The following is a 21,108-nucleotide window of genomic DNA, read 5'->3' as shown; positions in this document are numbered from 1 at the left end:
GTACAAGGTCTAAATGCATGATAAGACAAGCTTATAATAGAAACACTTTCATGTACTGGCAGAACTCCCAGCTATATCAGGCCACATAAAACAGAGACGGAACAAAGCAGCAGAATGCTTCTGCCTGCATATGACCATCAAGAAAAGGATATCCAGTTTCTAGACACTACATAATAGACAGAGAAAAATTAGGATTATAACTATACCAAGTATTATGTTAGTCACCACCTATAATTAACACCCAATCTGTAGCTCTGTAGCCATTCAGAGTGCTGGAGATTCTTGAGTGACTCTCACATTCACACCACTGCAAACTGATTCCGTTGATTACGTGGGTTTTCTATAAACCATGAAGGGATTAAACAAATGAACACACATCATCCCAAAGACTTGGCTTATTTCTCCAGAAAAAAGTAGGAAAAATAAAATTATGATAGGTTGATTTTTATGGAGTATGAATTTGAAATAGCAAACCATAACCTCCTAATGTACTACTGATGATTTTGACTAATTGGATACATTGCATTTTGTCCTCTGCTCAAGCTGTTAGTTACTATGCTGGGGGGGTTCGTTGCTTTGTTCATTTGTTTAATTTTACAGGATTGCATGCTCAGCAGAGGTTTAAATTTCAACAAATCAACTAAAGAAAAACTAAAGAAAAGTAAACTTAAGTCAAATTTCTACCATCAGGTATGCAAGAAGTATCTATCCAATGCTAGAATGAAGGTGAAGAAGGCAGTGCTTTAAAAGATGCAAGTAAACAATAACACCATAAGGCATGTCTAGAGATTGAAATTTCCCACTGAAAATACACAGTGAGCAGAAAGACATTCTCACAAATTACAAGGAACAGAAGCCTAAACCCAGTGTTTCAATGCCAGAGCGTCGGGGGTTTACCCAACGCCAGAGAAGAAAACTTCATGTTATGTACTGTTTCTGAAGGGCATAGAAAATGAACAGACTTGTGGAGAATTCAGAATAGAGGAAAGACAATACAAAAATACAGTACACAAATAGTCATCTAAGAAGTACAAAGGCACATTTAAAGTAATTTTAAAATGGACCTGGTTTAACATGTTAACATAAATAATGTTTTCACTCTTGAAGCATCTTAACTCCTGCATCTGATAAATTTATTGATAACCACAACCATCTTTCAACATTCAATACAGTAGTATCAACTACCTAATTTCAAAATCATCCTGTAAGTAATTAAACGCTTTCCACTAACATTGCTATATTAGAAGAAAAAGAAGAGAAATTGCTGTGAGGTACACATTCAATCCCACAACTTGCACTGAAAAAAGCCCCCATCACAATGAAATCAATTTAAGTTTTCGAACTAGGAAAAAAAAACCAAAAGACAAACAAACCAGAAATATTGTTTCGACTTAAAAATAAAAAAGCCAAACATGAACATGCCAACTAAATTATATAGATTGTTCCACCTGTATTTGTACTTGCCTAGCAATACTTTAGCATCTTCCACATCAAAATCTCCATCTCCATCAGCATCATATATCCCAAGCTTGCCTAAAAGTGCAAAGAGAGAAGGAAAAGACAATTAGGGATCTGGCCATTTGCGTCCAGCACAGTTTTCAATGTAAGATGGTTGACTGTCAATGCTAGGTTATTAGCATATGTTTTTTAACAATCTAGCTGTAATATTCTCAGCCACATTTAAAATTTTGTCAGAAATAATACAAATATTTCAAATTTCTTTCTGTATTTCCTGCACTTGAGACCAGACACAAGTTTGTCTTTTTTATGTGCACTGATTTTGCAGCCTGTAGATTTAAAGCAAGTCTGTAATTATGTACTTGACATGGACATGCTTTGTTCAGAATAAAATTTAAATTCATGGGAAACATTCAACATGTTTGAGGGAAAATGATAAAACAAAAATTTGCAAAATAATTGCCTTTTTTTTCTGATTATATGCTTCCTGCAATTCTAAATTCTCAGAAAAGAGATAGGTATACAGGTACATAGTTTTTAGCGCTAAGTTAATAGAAAGTAAGCAGCCTACTTCCCAGACAAAGGAAAATTCAAAATTTTATCAACAACTGTATAATCTTCCATGCAGACAAAAAAAGGTGTCCATCTTTCTTTTTATATGACTAACAAATCTGTTTTCTCACTTTCTATTTTCGAAACTGCAACTCTATCAGCACAAAGTATATGCAAAAGGAGAACTCAGTTCCTATTAAAAGTGAATTTTCAGCATAGAAGCATGGTATCCAGATTTTGAAGTTTCCTGGGATGACCAAACAAGTAGAGAGTTATCTAATTAGAGGTTTGATAAAATTCATTCACAACTTTCAACAGGATCAAACATTGCAGAGCTTGCAGAACTTTGTGTCCTTATAGTCTGACAGTTCACTACACTCGTCATTCCCTAAATGGAGGTAGAACTTTCTTGCTATCAAAATAAATGAAATAGAGTTCTTAATTTGGTACTTAGAAAATTAGAAAACATTTTTGTGGAAGAAAAAAAATCAGATTTGGGTCTAGAACAGAAAAATATGTTCATCACCATTGCATTGAATCAACCCATTAGAAAGGAGCCATATCTGTTGATGGATAAACACAGCAGACTGGTACAAAAATATAACTCTAGAAATAAGAAATACATCATCTTCAAAACCATGAAGAATGAGACAGATGAGAAATGGCAGAGCTTCATGTCATTGCAGAAGAAGAGTAATTCTTAAAAAAAAAAAAATTAAAACCATAATAAAGTAAACCAAAACTTTCAGCCAAGGGACTGTAAAGCAAGCTTATTTCTCTAATATCCTACCTTGTAGGACCTCTGACAAGTTATAACGGAAATCCTTTGCTTTGGCTGCATGCATGGTAAAAATACAAAAAACATTATTTGCATCACTAGACCCAGTTAAGTTTCAAACCAGAAGATGTTTTCTGAAAAAAATCAGTCCAGATAAAAAAAAAAAAGCATGTACCAACAGATTTGCAAATTTTGTAAAGCTGCCAGGTGCAAAAGTGCGTGTTGAGTCCTACAATATCAACTGTACTTATGGGCATACATCTTGAAATTTGAGATACTCATTTTTAACCTTAAATATTATATTAACAGTACTGTCTTAAAACTGTCATATTGATATACAATTATCACTGCTGTAAGCTTAAAACTGAAGTTATTCAACATCTCACTCGAGGAAGGATGACTGATCAGTTGTCCTGACCCTATAGGCATCACAGTCCATCAGAGCAGAGCTAACATTAGCTGTCCACTTTCAACCACTGCTGCGAGTTTCTGAGAGCTTAAATTCAAACTGCATATTTAGCTGAACTCTCAAATGAACTAATGTATACATGTTATAAAGACATCCTACAGGATGTTAATACCCTTTAATGAGAACCTCATTTTAACATCATAATAGTGTTCAGCATTAAAATATATATTTTGAACTATACTGCCTATTCTTATGTAGATAATTTGCAAACACTACAGTAGACAAATTGTCTATCTAAAAACATAAAATAGCATTCATTTAACGCATATCGTAACATTATTAGAAAAATCTTAAGATTTAGAATTCTTACCTAGAACTTCTTCATAATCTACAAGTTCAAACCAGACAACTGCTACTGATGTCCAAACTCCCAGCAAAGCAATTACCATAAACCAGGTGAAAAATGAGCTTCCAGAGAGGCCTTCTTTCTTTCCATTCTTGCTTCCTCCATGCTTAGTCTCTGTTAAAATAAAACAAGAAGAAAAAAACGGATGTAAGAGTTAGAAAATTATTACTGAGAATACAATTATAAAACTAGATGGTTATGGTTACACTGAATATAAGACATTTGAGCAACAATTTTTTTCCAGGTTTTGCTGTTGTGGAGTTTTTTGGTTGGTTGCCTTTTTTTAAACTTCACCACCTTTACTTGTTTTCCATTCCACTGTGAATTACTGTGAGAAGCTTGATGATTATCTAAGCAAAAGCCTCATAACCAACCAAGCACCCAAAAGCTCCCATTTAATTTGTCTTACAAGTTAGCTGAAAATTCTGCCTTGCTCCACTTTGATGTGTATTTACACAGAGCTTCACATTTTTGAGATGCTTTGCATTTGTTCCCCCGCAGTTCCCAGACTGCCACCAGAGGCCAGTATGGCCAGCAGAAAAGCTTCGCAAGAGAAGCACTTCTCCTAAAACGACTTTCAAAACTAGTCAAAATAGCTCACAGAACCAACGTGACAATGCAAACAGTCTAAGAAAACTAAAACTTGAAATATGTTAAGGGTAAGACTTCAAATTCGAAACACTTTACCAACTAAAACCATCTTCCCTGACGCATCGAATTAAGCAGAGATTCACTCCATGCTAAACTCTAGAATTTCAGTACTATGGAACATAAAAGTAAAAGGACAACACAGAGACATAACAAAAATCATGGTTTCATTTATAACTGCACGTATGGAAACTTGTATGGAAACTAAATATATACAAAAAATTGCATGCAGTTGTAAACAAATGACTGTGAAAGACCTTGACCCAGCATATGTGTAGCAAATGGGCGCTGTCACTAGACAAGACAAAAATTGCTTGGTCTGTTTTTTTAGGATTGTTTTAGTAAAAGAGGGATGTGAGTGTATATTAGTCTATTCCACTTCACTCCATTCTAAAAACCAACTTTTGCCTGCTCAGCCACATGCAGGCCCAGTTATTCAAGCAAAACTACTTCTTCCATGATTTAAAGAATGTTGCAAGAAACTTTGTCATGATTGCTGTGATGATATAAGGAAAGGAGTTATCTTTATACTAATTGAAAGTAATGTTTGATGTATTTATCAACACTGAGCATAGAAAAAGACAAAAAATACTCTCAGAAGCTAAATATCAACACAGCTGTTTTTTACAATAAAATGGTATATCTGAAAGATAAGTAATGAGAGATGGGCGACTGACTTATTTTTCTAACAGGAACTATATATAAGTACTCTCTGACCCTGTTTGCCAGCAGGTTTACAGCTGTAATAAAATAGTCTTTTATCACATTCATTGTGCTTTATACCAAGTTCAGACCAATATGAAAACCACTGACCCACATCAACTCTTACGCAGCTCAGCATTTTACTGAAAAAAATAATTCTTTTATTAATACTACTCCCTTCAAAGATCAAAGACCAACTACTTAGTTTCTTCTCTACATTAAACACAAATGCCCAACAACATTCAGAGAGAAACTGCGGCAACTTAGCCTCACATCAGGCATATATCATTTGCTACTGCACAGTCCTCTACATATGTGCAAGGTCCATATACACAGCTCATTGTGTATATGTATATTCTCTTGTGGGAAATGTATGGGTAACCTGAAAATTGAGGGACAGACAAGCAGAGTCTGCATTCAGAAATATGCTCAGCAATATGAAAATTACTTATAGTACCCTTGCACTGGTAATGTTAATATTGAGAAATAAACAATTATTGTAGGTAACAGCAGGGCTTCACTATATCTGTGTAGCAAGGAAGTCAATGAAAGCTTTGTATATACTTCTATATGTATATATGAAGTATATACATATATAATATATAATTGTATATAATGAAACCCTTAGGTTTAAAATAGTTAAATTTATTCCAGATTGCAACTTAGTCCTAGAGCAAACAGGAAAGAGGATCTTACTGCATTTCACACTCATTTGCCTTACTGTTTTCTACCATTTACTGCTATGTGCCTCTGAAGAAAGAAGCTTTACTTATCACAAAAACAGGAAAATGAAAGAAAATACAACTTATTTAAGTAATCAAGCAGAACAATTCACATTTTTTCCAGTATAAAAACTGTTTCATGCAAATTCCTCAAAAAATAGATTCTGCTATAAGAATGTAGCTCACAGTAATCACAAAGACATATTTTTATGCTGTGGCTTTCTACCTTTATAGCAAAATTATCTACAAAACTCTTGAACAACAACTCAAGCACAGCAGCTTGATCACGCAACACTTTTATATAAATGGAGGTTATGTAACACAAAATTTACCTACGATTTGCACAAGTAATGCTACATGCAGAGTCAGAACAAAACACTGTGAGGACTGAAGCTGGCTCAGAGCTCATTCCAAACAGTTAATTCTCAACTCAAGCCCTTTCCCTGCACATGCTGCCAGCCATGTCAGAAGTAGGTCACTTGCCATATCTGGTAAGCCTGTGCTTACACCACCAGATGTCTTTATGCAGACATCAGAAAGTCTACTGCTCAACAGTAAATCTGTAAAATGCTATACCTCACCTACCCACCACTAAGTCACATCTAGCTAAAAATGTATAAAAACTTTTTTACTTTAGCTTACCTTCAAGACATGTAGCAATTTTACATACTCTACAAATAACTCTGAAGTCAGATATTTGAAGACAAACAATATCTCCTATGTTAATGTAGGCTCTATTAGGCAAAAAAATTATTTGCAATTAACCACCGGCCATAAACTCATGGAATACCTCTAGCCCAGAGAACACATAATCAAAGAGAACAGAGACAGCCTGTAACACAGATTAGACAGCAAACTGCCAAGAAAACATACAACAGTAAGCCAGTTATTTTGCTGATTATAAAATCAGACATAACTGGTATTTGCGAGTACACATTTTCCATTTGCACACAAAAAGAAAGGTTAGGATTATACCTGTGTCGTCAGCCATAACATTAGCGCTCGATTTCCACAGAGCGTGTCAGTATTTCCAAAAATTAATGCTGAAGGCAGAATAAGAAATATCCTTACTGTTATCCTCCTGTTTGCAACAGGAGCAAACAAGTTTCCTAAAGCCAGCTCAGCTGGAACCTGAAACTGGACCCAAGAGAAACCTCTCCTCCAAATCTATTTTTAGAGCAGTTATCCTCAGGAGCCAAACGCATTTCAGAACTCATATGGCAATCTAGTTCTGACGACAATGAAATTCACTTACTCCTCCAAACAGAGCATCCTGGGTAGTTGATCCTTGCCCCTCCCCTTAATCCTCCAACATCAAAAACAACAGCGAATGAAACCAAGCACGTCGTACTGTAGTACTTTTGCTGCAATTTATGCCACAGTGCCTGATCTCTAAGGACATTAAATCCATTTACATAAGCTGAAACACAAGTCTGGACACAAAGCTTGCCTGCTTGCATTTGTTACGTTGGCCCTCATCCAACAAACTTTCTCCATGCTGGCACTCCCTTACCAGGCTCTGAGTGTCCTGCAGAGACTGCTCATTTGAAATGTGCTAACTACTTTAAGAAAAAAGAGATAACTACTTTCTATAATGTAGTTTTGAGTCTTCCAAAAGAATTACTTGAAACCAACCTCACGCATTCTTGCCAAAGAATTTTCATATCGGAACTGTACACATTGTATTTACTTCTGCCAGACCCTTTCCAGAAAGGGTTAACACTAACTCATCTCACTCACCCCTCCCTTAAATTCTGACAAAACGCATACTGCCTGTACAATTTAAAGTTAATATAAACTAAATCACCAATACACCCTCTTCTTAAGGACCAGAAAAAGAGCAAAAACCCACTAATACACTTTTCAACTTTTTTTTACATCTTCAATTTTAGCAAACTATTCTTTTCCCATTGCTTATCAAACAAAAGCCAAGTCCTTTTAGGTGGAAGTCAGAAAAACTAAATTCTCATTCACTACAACCATAAAAAAAGCTTTAGTATCTACCACTCTGCCCTGCTATCCCCATGCTTCTTTAAATAGCACAGCTACCAGGTAGATGGAGTAAACAGAAGAATGTTACAGCTACTTTGAAAACCAACGCATATCTCCTGTGATTTTAACATCCAGCAACTAATTACCAAATGCAATTCCCAAGAGTTCAAGAGAGAAAAATTGAGAAACAGCACTAGAGCTTAAGACTTTTCATATGGATGAAAAGAAATTACAGGCAGTTGATTCTAAAACTAGTCTATCTTTTAACTATCTTTAAAGCCACTCGAAAACATTAAATGGGACAGATGCTTTAAGAAAGATCTCCTGACTAGTACATTTCAGTAACATAACTTACATATGAACAATTAAGAGCAAAACAGGGAAATTTACAGAGAGTGAAACCGAACGTGGAGAAATCAAAACAAAACAAAATAATTTCACATGCAATGAATTTTATTGTACATAAACCACACAGTGTTTTGACAGGCATCAGATTAGGCAAATAGCAAATTCACTTCAGCTGCACCTGCATTTGCAGACACCAGATCTTACCATAAGTGTATTTATAAAGCATGTAACTGATGCTGAGAACCTTCCCACCCATTAACTTATATTCTGGGGGAAATTGCTCTGAACTAAACCTTACCTGGCTGAATGCCAATAGTGATTTCAGCACACCTTTTTGCATCTTTCACTCAGACCTAAGTGAGCGTATTCCATTCAGGGACAACAACACAAGGCTTACAAGGAAAGAGAGCTGAGAGAATCAAGAAATTAATTTCAAATGTACACTCCAAATCTGAACTAATACATATATGCTGACCTCTAGCCAAGTACCCAGAGCTTTAATCTTGTGCTCTTTAAAAATTAATTGATTGCAAAAATGACTAACATCTTCCTACCTGAATGGGGAGGCTACAGCTAAAATGGGGAAACTCTTCAAACTATTCAAAAGGACCAAGAGAAAGGCGGATCAAGGTTAGCTCAAAATATCACATGATATAACTTTGGTTAGTTTTTTGAAAGACACAGGTTAATTTGAATACACATCTACTTACAATGCAATTTGACATTGGGATAGCAAAGTCAACAGTGCAGACTTCTTACAGTGTTTCATTTCTACTGTGTTCAAATGCTGTGACTGCTGCTTTTTTTCGAAGCAATTAAATTGCTTCCCTAACACTCAAAGTTATTATTCTCACCTGATTTATATAACCGTTCTAAAATTTAGAGACTATTTTCAAGTTAGTTGTGCTACAACTATGCAGCCCATGTATTTTAATTAATTTTACAGAAGCATAATTGACAATTAAGACTAGCAACATTAGTTACACCTCTACGTCACTACCAAAGTGTTTGCAAAGAAATTTAAAGGACAAAAATAGTCAATTATGAACACAAAATGTCAGGCTTCAAATCATCAAGATAAGTTTTTGTAACATTTATAATTATTTCCCAGAAAGGTGATTAGGAAGTTACATGGAAGAAATTATGACTTATCACTTGAAGATAAGGATGCACAAAAGGAAGCAATTACTAGAAATTAAAAATAAACACTAAAAGAAAAAGCAATAAAACACTAACCTCTAAGAAACAACTAAAAATCACATTTCAGAAGTAAAAAGTATCAATCAGCTAGATTAAAGGGAGAATTTAGATCAAGTTCTTTTAAGAACAAAATCCAGTGTGATAAAAAGCAGATACAGGAGAGAATTAAAAAGCTATAATAAGGTACAAAAGAACTATCTTATCACCAATAGAGCAGAACTAGTAGCAGTGCAAAGACAGAAAACAACCTCTATTTTATGAGCACGGCCTACTACTGCTTGAAATTTTTGCCAAATGATCTTGTCCAATATGACTAATGATAAAGCAACTGTTGCAAGTCCCTTCCAGTAATAGATCTGCATGTAATTATTTTAAACTGATTTTACAGAGAGGGGTTTTTTTGGCTGGGTCAGTAACAAGTATATTGACTGAAGTGTCTCAAGGAAATTCAGAGCCTTTCTGTTGATTTTCCCCTTTCTATTAAAATACAAGATTTTTTTTTTTTTTTTTTTTAACTCTCTCTCTACTGAGACAGGCCATGTAACTATGACTCTCTTAATGGAGCTTTTGATTGTCTCGTTACTAACTGGGCTTAGCTGCTGAAGTCACATCTCTCAGTGGTCCCGCTGGATACCCGCAAAGGGTAACTAAGCTGACTTCAGCCCCAGTGTGAGTGAGGAAGTACATGGTACCCCTCCCTGCTTTTGGACTTGCCACCCAAAGAGCAGCTTCACAACATGGCGAAACAAAATTGATGGTAGAGATGGCACTCTCCCCAAAGGCGTTGTCCACGGGACAAACACATAGGCAACAGTTGGAACTGGAACTGACGCCCTATCAAGTGGTCTAACCAACCACACAGTAGTACCCTGGTGACAAAAGCTTGTGCACATGCACGATTCTCTAGCCAGGGGTCCCCAGCCTGATGGCACAAGTCACCAGGTCCTGACCCAGGGGGTGGCCAGGCTGGGTAAAGCAGGCAGCACTTGGGGGTAGTGCTGCCATGCCTCTTGGGACCCCCACTTTGAACAAGGTGTGCTGGTTTGGATTAGCCAAGGGCCAGCCTGTGTTGGCCTCTGTGTTTGGAGGGAAACATACATTAACTCAGGCAACTGTCCAATAGGGCTTGTGACCTGGGACTGCAGGCCCAGGCCTGTAGGTCGTTTGTTTCGACTATGTGGGGAATGTCTGGACCCGTTGCTGCGTACTGTCACTCAGACTCGGCGCTAGTCACAACCCAGGGGCGTCTGAGCGTTGCAATTCGTCACCCTGTACCAAACCCCACTGTGCACTTGACGGCAGAGCGGGCTGTTTTGAAGGGTCCTCGCATTCATGCCGTCCAGGGCCACGTCACTGGTAGTGCATCCGGTTACACCCAAGTCTGAAGGCAAGCTGGACTCTTGGTGTGCTTCTCACTTCTGTGCACCACGCGGCAACATGGCGTGAGCATGTCAACACCCAATTCCATCTCCAAACTAGGACAAAATCACTGATTTCGACCTAGGTGGACGGGCCACCTTCACTTAACCCAGAAAAAGTGCAGAACTGAAAGGTCTCTGCTTGAAAAACATATACACACACACACTTTTTGTAACATGTATTTTAAAATTGACTCAATAAGCACATATTGAACTGTTGCACTCTAAGAAGTCCCTACATCATAATGATTCCAAGCACTATCCTGAAATCAAAATTGTTTTCATCTTCTATTTTTACTCAGTGTTATGCTACATCAAGGGTAGAATAATACACCTTCAATGGACAAATCTGTGCTTGTACAATCTCTATTTTATTTTGTAAAGGGAGATAGGGTTACTATTTTCTCTGTGTTTACTTTACAGATGGAACAGATATTTTTACTAAAATACTTATGATATTGTTTATGAATTATTCCAACCTTAAATATTCCCTAATATCCATACTCAGAAATTGTTGTTTGTTTTACAATCATGGCAGCAGGGTCTTTAGAGGTAAGACCTAAAGTTTAAGGTAAACGTTTACTTTCAGTAAATTCAATAAAAAAAATCTTTGCAATATAAAATTGATCCTTCCTTTCAGTTTCTAAGAAATTTTCTTCAGCACTACAACCTTAAGGGAAATTAGGAGGGGGGAAAATAGTTTTTTTAAATTATTATTTTCTCATTAAAAAGTAGATCTCTGATCTGAACTTCGTACAATCTAGACTATATGGTTATAAAGATACCTCTGCAGGCTGCGGAATGAGTTTAATAATCTGTATCAGAAACTTACTGATTAGGAATGGGGAAACTGATGGAACAGAAAAAGCACTAACTTCAAAGAAAATACAAAGGCCAGAAAGTAAATTTAAAATGAAAATTAACTAACTGAAATGCAATTTTGGCTCTCCTGCTGACACTTAACAGATTTTCCCTTTAGTATTTGAGGAACTTTTCCTTATTTCATATATAATCAATCCAAATATAAACCTTTATGTCATTAATTCTCCCTACAAGATTTCCTCACAGTAAAATATTCAATAAAATATACAATCTAAACAATCAAAAAACAAATACTGAAGGCAAGAGAAAAGTCATAAATTCAGGATTAGACAACAAAGCAGTCTGATTGTGAAAATACTGAGAATGGCCAACTAGAGGGGAAGAAACAAATAAATGACCAAAAAAAAAAAAAAAAAAGGGATGCATCACAAAATATATAATAAATCTCTAGGATCATAAGCATCCTACTGAACTTCCCTAGTGAAAGGAAGATCCTCCCTTCAAGAGATTGATTCCATTGAAATATCTCAAATTCTGCACTTAGTCAGGATGTGAAAGATCAGACTCAGTTCTTCTCTAGGGAACACCAAATTTCTTCATAGGTCTAAAAGACATTTTTAAGTATACCCAAAGGCATACGAACAAAGACATTTTAGTCCCTCAAGACTGAAATCCTATTATTTGAAAATACACTTCAGGTACAAGAAACTGAAAAACTCCAGTTGCCATATAGGTTTTTAGCTGTTTTATATTCAGTTTATAAAGAGATGGTCTATTACTCAATTTCTGAATATAAGCTGCTATATTTCAAGCCTAGAAATAGCTTTCTGACTCACAGAGAGTCAGATATTTTACTCTTCAATATTTAGAAGAGCTTTTTGGTTTCAAGCTAAGGTGATGTGTTACTAAGTCAGAATTATTTATTCTTAAGGGGAAAAAAGAATTCCAAAAAAAGAGCAAGATTACCATCTGGCTAACTGAAGTTAAGCATCAAGCTCAGGGTGGGGTTTTTTACATTTACTAATTATTCTTCAGTAGTTACATTTTTTCTGACTATAAACAAATCCTTTTGCTTTCCATTTACATGATTCTTTTAAGGCATACACAACAAAAATAAGAAAAATGTATTCCCAAGAAATCTACTCATAAAACCCATCACAATAATGACTAGCTTCAGGGTTGTTGGTTGTTTGGGGTTTTCTTAAAACCCTAAGGATTTGTTTCTGTAAGAAAAACAGTCATAAATGAAAGAAAAGGAGCAATTTAGTGAGAAATTCTGTCCTAGGAGGTTGCACAGTTTCAAGAGACTTGTCAAAAGCGCTTGATCTAAATACAGCACAGCAGTGGACTCTACTTGCAGTGTTGGCTCCACACTTCTCAGCGAGGTTTGGAGAAACCAGCTGTTTGCCCTATAAGAGCTGCTGCTGTTAACAGCTTCTTCCCAAGTCTTGTTTATCTAAGCATAACTGCTCAAGTCAGAGAAGGAGAAAAGAAGACAGAGATGTACTTTCATAAGAGGAAATCCCGAATCTGCACTCGCTTCTTTTCTAAATGTGAGAGAAAAATGATCACTTCCAAAACCTAATCAAATTTTGTCCAAGCAGTGTTTTAGCTTTTTATTTTAGTTTTTGATTATTTGGATGACTGTTTTTTGGGTAGTCATCCTCAAACAGGATTTATTACAAGGAAGAAATACACACAGATATGCGCACAGCTTAAATGACTAAAAAAGACATTGCTTACAACTTGAGTTTTATAATGAATACTGTCAACAGGAATGTATTTAAATCAATACTTAATGCACCTGTCACTATCTGAATATTTTGGATTACTTTGAATTACTTTGTTTTTTAAAACCTTTTCTCCACAAAATTAAAGATAGTACAATAATAGGCTTAGACAATTAGCAATAGAAGGGGAAAAAAAAAAAAAAAAGTCCTATAAAGACAGAACAAAAAAATTTTGTTATTTACCCAATCTAAATAGATTTGTACAGGAAAGTACTTTTTTTTTTGCAAACATTTCTCTCAATTTTCTCTAGTTTTGTTTTTATGTGTGAAAAAGCACAAAATAGAATTAAAGTCCAAAACAATGTAGAACGTGCCTCTTGTAAACTTACTTGACTCAAACATCAAGCCAAGAGGTTCAAGGTTAAGACCACATGCTTAAAAAGAAATTTTAGTTTGCCTCCTGCTATAGGAACAATATCTCTGTAACACCACTGAGTAGACAAAATACTGATTTTACCTGTACAAATTACTTAAAGATTTTTAATAGCTGCTATTTTGATTAACCAGCTCTCCTCCACAGAACATTTGGAAATAAGATCTAAAATTATACAATCTATCTATCTTGCATTTGAATGATTTAATGTAGCCAACAGTCCTACATAATTACTAGGTTAATTAAATAGTTGGTTGTATTTAGGACGGAGCAGAGTTCAGGGAAGGTAAATGTGCAGAGGAAATACAAGAAATACTTGGGCCTAGAACATGCAAATTTTGCTGGTGGTGACCTTTAAAAAAGATTCTATTACATAAGGTTGAAAATCCTCATCTCCATACATAACATGCTGGCATTAATTTAAGGGTATTTTTTCCTTGTTCCATTTTCCTATCCTGTAATGTGGGTCACATCAATTTGTTTTAGCAACAAGTCCTAATTAAGCCACAAAATAAAGAAAACAGACTACGTTGGTTTAGTTCTTTAAATTTTTCTCATGCCTTGAGGGAGTTCAGATAGAAAAAACTACAGTTGCCATGCAAGCACCTACAACTCTGCTTTTCACATGAGTTTCTACTCATGGAAAGAACACTTTAAAATAATTAAAATGCCAAAAACTTATCAGAGTTTCAAGTCCAATACTAAGGCAATTTAATTAGGTGTTTGTCCATGGGGGTGCTATGCACCTGCAACTCTTACCGAACACAAAAGAGGTTTTAGGTGTCTCATACATTACTAAAGTATGTTTTTAGGAGATCTCAGTTGCAGAGAAATTGCTGTTTACAGAATCTTCTGGCTTCAAAAGATATATCTGTGTCTTCTAGCCACTATGTGTCCTCTGGCTATTATAGAAAGAAACAGGACTACAGTTACAAACTGCTATGTGAACTTCCTTTAGGAATTATGAAATTTAAAAAACACCAGCTTGAGGAATGAGAAGGTGAGATATGTTGCATTGGTAATTAACTGTCAATTAACAAACAGAACCTCAGGAAATAAAACTGCAAAACCAGAAAACCACTGAATAGTTACAACTCCCCCTAACCATTAGATGTTTTGCAAAGAAAGTCTTCAAACAAACAACTTGGTAGCATTCATTACATCAGGTTAAGTACATGCATAGTAGGAGTGCAACTCCACATGAAGAAAACTACAACTGGTTTAACCTTTAAAGCTCTAACAAAGTTGAACCACACAAACTGCAGTACGTTCAAACTCAGTGCACAATTACCTGCATACTTAATTTCCAACATGTTTCAAGACACATAATGTTAGGAGTTCCACTTCAAAGCATAGCTCAAAACATTTCCATGCAAAGAGCTATCCCACAGATGCAGTTAGGAAAAAGATTGCTGCAGGCTACCACACAGATTACCAGATTGTGATCTTCATCAGGAAAGAACCGCTTGGGGCAAATCAGAACTTCATTGCTCATGTTCTCTACAATGAAGAATTCAACATAAATTAGCACAGGAATTCTTATTACATGTTTCAAAGTGATTCCAGCTGAAAATGAACGCTTTCTTTTCATACAGGTGATCAGACAAGGGGTTTTCAGTTTAAAGAGACAGCATTATTGAAATGTCACCTCTTTATGCACTCTGTAACTAGAAATAATCTTGACACACAGGCCTTTCACTGCTAGTAAATTTTGTTATCTTTACTGAAGCCATTATATATCCAGCTATTACATTAGCATATACAACTAAACCAGTCACCTTTCAGTGTTCACACCATGACTCCATGATCGAACAAAAAACTCTGGATTTAACCTCACCCTTCCCTAATGCCCATCCACTCATTGTCATCTCTTCCCTCCTCCCCAAATGACCTTCCATAAAGCCATGCATTGAGCCAGTCTAGGGGGGAAATTAAAAAAAAAAAAAAAATCAGTTTACTGCTTATTAGTTCCCTGTGTGGTTCACCTTACACCTGCACAGCCAATAATTCAGGTACAGGGAAGTGGTATTGAACTTCAAAAAGAAATCACTGCAGAATTTCTTAAACAGTATACAAAGTTTCCACCAGTGATGACACACAGTATTTCTCGAATTTGTCCACAACAGACGTACAGAAACTCTAATATAGTAATAAAACTTTGCTGTATTTTTCTGAAGACCAATAATGTTACAAGAAAACTTTCTGACATTGAGTTTAGAAAGCCAAAGCAAAGCACAGAGCAGCACCCTAACTGAATCAGGAGAATTCTTTTCGGTTCAGCAAACGCTTGGACTTCGGTCACTTTTGGTCAGCAAACAGTTTGACAAGTCAAAACATTTATGAAGCCCCACAGAGCATCCCAAATTTACATCTCACTTATGACCTCCAACACCTTAACAACCTTCATCCTAACGATTTCAATTAACATGAAGAAGCAAATAATGGATAGACCGTAATACAAGAAATCAGATGACATGCTTCACGACTGTAAAGAGCAGAAACAAGCACACTGGACAGCAGTTGAGGTCAGAAATCAGAGAGACGATGTTCTTAGATAGATAAAAGCATCTTATTTTAGCAGAATCTACAATGTCAGAAAATGAGATGTTATACTATAGCACAGCTGGGTAGCTGAGAAACACCATAGAATGGATGGGCAATCCCACTTTAAGCACTGGAAGCATTGATGTGAAGTTCAGTGTTCCCAACAAAAGAACTTCAGTAGCAAAATATGACCTGTTTAGTTGATGAATTTTTTTCTGTTCTTTGGGTAAACTAGAAAACTAATGAAGATACTCAGCCAGATAAAAGCACACTCTAAAGTAGTCTTTACAACAGAGATGAGATAAAAAGTGGAAATTCTTGCAAATTAACAGGCACAACTTCTTTCTAGAAGTGATACAGTGAACTAAAAAAGTTCTAATGATAACACAAAATTACATTTAGATAAGTACATTGGGTTGCCTTGAACACATACCAAAAAAAGCCCCAAACAAATCTGAAGCAAGTTGAAACACCAAAAATTAGTCCAAGAATTACAGCAAGGGGCACTAGATGGTCCAAATGATGAGTGAAAAAAAATGGCAATACATTTGCACATGTAAGGAAACAATATGTTAAAACAGGAAAATGACAAAACTACCATCTCCTGGGATCTTGGACAGAGAAGTAGGGGATGTCAGAAGATTCTCAGTCATTATTATAGAGATCATAGAGACTGAAAGCAACACAGCCTCAGAACTGAGATAGGAGTATGAGTTTTTTAATATAAAACACAGGTGTCTGTAGATACAGATGAAGCCTTGCAGTGGAAATATGTGGTTTGTCTGGTGCCTAGCTTAATGGAGAACTCTCCCACTTAACAGTAAAGATGCAAAGGAAACAATTATTGCACAACTTATCTTCAATAAAACTTATGTTTAAGTAAGTCCTCACCTACAAACTGTAAGACACAATACACTCAAACAGCAGCACAATGAGAGTTGTCTTATGATCTGGACTCCTACAGGTAAGCATAGTTTACAAAGTAATCCATATTTTTTCAGCCATCCATATCTGAAAAGTTAGGTAGGCTGCTGATCCTCAGTCTTGCTGGAAGGCTTCTCCACGGGTACCTGCCAATGCCCAAGACATCTCCTTACTTCACATCTCATGAAACTTGAAGGAGTTGATTCATGACCAGGTATTATGCATTTGTTTCTGTAACAAAACAGTCCCTCATCTAATGATGCTTCAAGTAACAATGCAGCAAGTATCTATTATTTCATCTAGTCTTTAAAACTGATATTCATCCTTCTGAGAGGCCCCATCTTTACAATGGATTCTGCAAGCTAGTAACAAGCAGACAAACTTTCCAGTAAAGATAATAACAAACATGTTTCCCTCTCTAAGTATCGCCGAACTGTCAAAATTTTCCCTGGTTTTCATTTCTGTACTCCAAATAAAATCATTGGTATAGTCATACAATCCTGTAAATGTAATTTTCAAAGAACAAATAGCACTATAAAGCTAAAATAAAGATTTAATTTTTTTAATTAGGACTGATTTGACAGCTTCTAGTATATGACCTCTGAAAGTAAAAGCTAGAGTTCTATTCATAGAAGATTTTTAGTTCCACTTCTGACAATACAGTGTACCTGAAAACATCTATATAAACTACAGTTAGAACTACTTTGGACTTAATCTATTTGTAGATTACTGTAAATATTTTCTGATAGAAAAACCTGAAAGCAGATTATTGATGCTGGCATTGTCTTGGGTGCACAGATTTTGAAATAAGCTGTTAGCCTCAGTGGTTTGAGCTGTGAGCAAGGCCTTGGCAAGAAGCCACATCCTCTCTCAAGAGCTGCTGTGAAAGTGAATACGTCTATCAAGAAAAAACTGCCTCAGACTTGAGGTTTTCATACGTCACAAGTCTCAATTACTTGCCATCTCCAATTCATTTCCTCTTCTCATTCTCACATCCCTTGACTGTGGAAAGCTTACTGGCTGCTGTGAGCGCTCTGCTCCTCCAGCTGTTCCTTTATTCACACAGGAGTTACCATCCCTTACCTCTTTCTGCAGCTGCAGCTATGAAAGCAGCATCAGCTTCACGCTGTAATTGCTATGGCTATCTAAGGGATTCCAACTAGGAGTGTCGCATACTGACAAATTTAAGAGGTTTACACATTACCCTAACTGCTAACACATTACCCATACTGCTTCATCCCCTCAAAGATATCTTTTAATATAAAGAGAGAAAATTTTACTCAGGCTACAAATAAAAACCCATGGAATGTCTTTTTTATTCAGTCAGAGATTCAGTTCACTGATAGATTGTTTTTCAGATGTTGACAAACACATAAGATGATATTTAAAATATTAACTACCACATTCAGTACTCAAAATTACAACAGGCATGCAAGTTTTTAAGATATTAAATTGAAAATCTGCATTCAGCATGCTTAATACTGGGTGATCATCACAGCATGTCCAGTCCAAGCAAAAATGGTAATTAACATTGACTGCACAGCATAGGTCAACACGTGAAAAGAGGACTTAAAAGTAAAAAAAAAAAAAAAAACAAAAACCTTCTACAAACATTGCAGTATTATCTCTAAACTCTTTTAAGCTTAAGTATATTTGAAATCTTTCCCTCTTAATTAATCATGTGATAGGCAAACTAATCCTATAAGGTTCAGCCTTTAATGAACAACATTCTCGCTATTATTGCTATATTCAAAGAAGAACAACAGATATTTTTCTGTCGTCACCACATTTTATCACTGGAGCTCTGTGCACACCAAGCTCAAATCAAGAGAAGCCACAACACGTAAACGCTCAGTGTGTGGTAAAAAACCCCTCCTTTCTCCAGCACAGTGTGCATGGCTGCATAGTGACTCCAGAAGTACAGACACTTTTTCCTCTTTCAGGCACGTACTGCTGTGCTGAGAAATGCCAATGCACATAAAACTTTCCCTACATAAACTGTCCACACACAGGGGTCTGTGAGCAGTCAGATCTGTCAGGGGGTTCTTTATTGGTGGGATGGGGGATCACTGCCTCAAAAAAACCTCCTGCTCGCATTTTTCTGAGACTCTTCCTCCTTGCATCGATAGTTACAGTAACCATCAGCTTAGGTGCTCCATTTACAACAGATGTAATAATTTTGACCCAACCAGGTCAGTCTGAGGACATATTCAAGACCCAAATTTGGATACGAGAATATGAAAGATTTGAGACTGGGGCATCTCGGTTCTACCTCACCTCTCGGAGGAAGAGGTCTCGGGGATACCTACGGATGCTGAGGTCTGCCCGGCGCTCATCTCATCCCTTCTAGGGATCTTTCAAGGGGCGTCCCCGCCGCCCAGGCCCGACAACTTTCTCCTCCACGTGAACTCCCCGGATAGGGAACGACGGAAACGCGAGGGACACATCACGGCCCATCCCTGCGCCCCCCTCCCCAGCTCCCGCAGCGCAGGAGGAACCAGAGGGGCCGAAGGAGGGAAGGAGCAGAGGCGAGGAGAAGGCGCAGCATCCCAGCGCTTTGCTGGCGGCTGTCCCGCACCGCAGGGAGGGGCAGCATCGGCCCCTTCCCTTCCCTTCCCCCGGCTCCGGCCGCCGCTGGAGCCCCCGCCCCTTCCCCGCAGAGCTACTGCCTCGCTCTCGCAGCTGCGGGGCCGCTCACCTCTCTTGGAGCCGGGGCCGGGGCTGCCGCCGGCAGCTCTAGAGCTCTTGCGGGAAGCCATCGCACCTCCCGTCGGGCAGCGCAGGTGGGCGGAGCGGGAGCGCGTCGGGAGCCGCCACCGCCACCCGAGCCCTGCGTGCGGCGGGAGCGCGCTGAGGCCCCGGCGGCGCGACCCCGAGCGCCCCGCGGCCCCGCCCCCGCCCCACCGCCAGCCAATCGCGCCAGGGAGGCGTGGCGCCTCTCGCCTCCGATTGGCAGCGGCGCAGCGAGGGGGCGGGGCGGCGGCCCGCGGGTTGCGCGCGCCCGCCGCGCTCCCCGGCCGCCGCCGGCCCTTTTGAACGTGGCAGACGTGGGCGCGAGCGGCGGCCTCTCGCGAGGGTTGGGGCGCGCGCGCGCCGCCAGGGAGCGGGGACGCCCCCGCCGCTGAGGGAGGGCAGGCAGGGGTGGTCGGGGAGCGGGAGCGTCGTGGGCGAGAGGGTGGCGTTTACATGGAGACTCCGCCTAAAGCGTCCCTCCCTGTGCTTTAAAATGCGCTCCGCATCCAGTTAAACGCCCAGGCTGTGGCAAACATCGTTGATGTGTATAAATATCTAACGGTCTAAGAGGATGGAGCTTGGCTCTTTTCGATCGTGCCAAATAATAGGACAAGAGGCAGAATGGGCAGGAACTGATGCCAGAACAGAAAGTTCCACCTGAACATGAGTAAGAGCTTCTTTATTGTGTGGGTGACCGGGCACTAGAATAGATGAGCGGTTTTGGAGTCTCCATCGCTGGAGATATTCCAGAACCGTCCAGACACAATCCTGTGCCGTGTTCTCTGGGATGTCCGTGCTTGGGCAGGAGGTTGGACCATATGACCCGCTCTGGTCCTTCCAACCTGACCCATTCTGTGACAGATTCTACGGAACAACTTGTCAAACCTTCCAGAGATCACCTTTGCAATCAACAGAGTTTGAAGTTTGTTGCACCAGATGATGAGTTCCCCAACAAGGCTTTCTGAGGCTTTAAAAACACCTTTAATTGGCTGTGATAAAATAAACCTTTTTGTAGGAGTTCCGTATGCCTCTTGGTACTGATGATACAGTTTGAGATTGGGTTAAATACCAGTTTGGCATGACACTAAAAGTCTGAAAGAAAAAGCAAACCGCAGCTTTGAGTCCTGACCATAAATACAGTGTTTTGAGTCAAAACAAACAATTTTGCAAATTTGAGAGCTTTGCAAGTGGATGTGTGGAGAAGGAAGCCTTTTCTCAAATCAAAGCTCAGCACTGTTTTGGATAGTAATGCCATGAAGCTAACCAGAAACAGTAATTTACTGGAGAGC

The 21,108-nt window shown here is 38.2% G+C and overlaps 1 protein-coding gene across 9 annotated transcripts in view; it reads right to left on the bottom strand.

Annotated features, from left to right (window-relative positions):
- The window catches only part of ASPH (aspartate beta-hydroxylase), a 118,623-nt gene extending 98,641 nt beyond the window's left edge, over positions 1-19,982 (bottom strand). For 3 of the 9 annotated variants that reach the window (XM_040066268.1, XM_040066278.1, XM_040066335.1), the window contains exons 1-4: positions 19,785-19,917; positions 3,568-3,717; positions 2,801-2,845; positions 1,465-1,533 (exon numbers count right to left, since the gene is read on the bottom strand). In XM_040066268.1, the coding sequence (XP_039922202.1) occupies positions 1,465-1,533; positions 2,801-2,845; positions 3,568-3,717; positions 19,785-19,845 (325 nt within the window). In that variant the 5' untranslated portion in view covers positions 19,846-19,917. Of the gene's footprint in view, positions 1-1,464; positions 1,534-2,800; positions 2,846-3,567; positions 3,718-6,650; positions 6,925-19,784 lie in introns of those variants that run through there. The other 6 variants (XM_040066416.1, XM_040066286.1, XM_040066306.1 and 3 more) reach the window with 6 other exon arrangements.
- Positions 19,983-21,108: the final 1,126 nt, after the last annotated feature.

Source organism: Hirundo rustica, chromosome 1 (assembly GCF_015227805.2).
Source record: "Hirundo rustica isolate bHirRus1 chromosome 1, bHirRus1.pri.v3, whole genome shotgun sequence".
Taxonomy (NCBI): Eukaryota; Metazoa; Chordata; class Aves; order Passeriformes; family Hirundinidae; genus Hirundo; species Hirundo rustica.
This window is presented reverse-complemented; position numbering and strand designations above follow the sequence as displayed.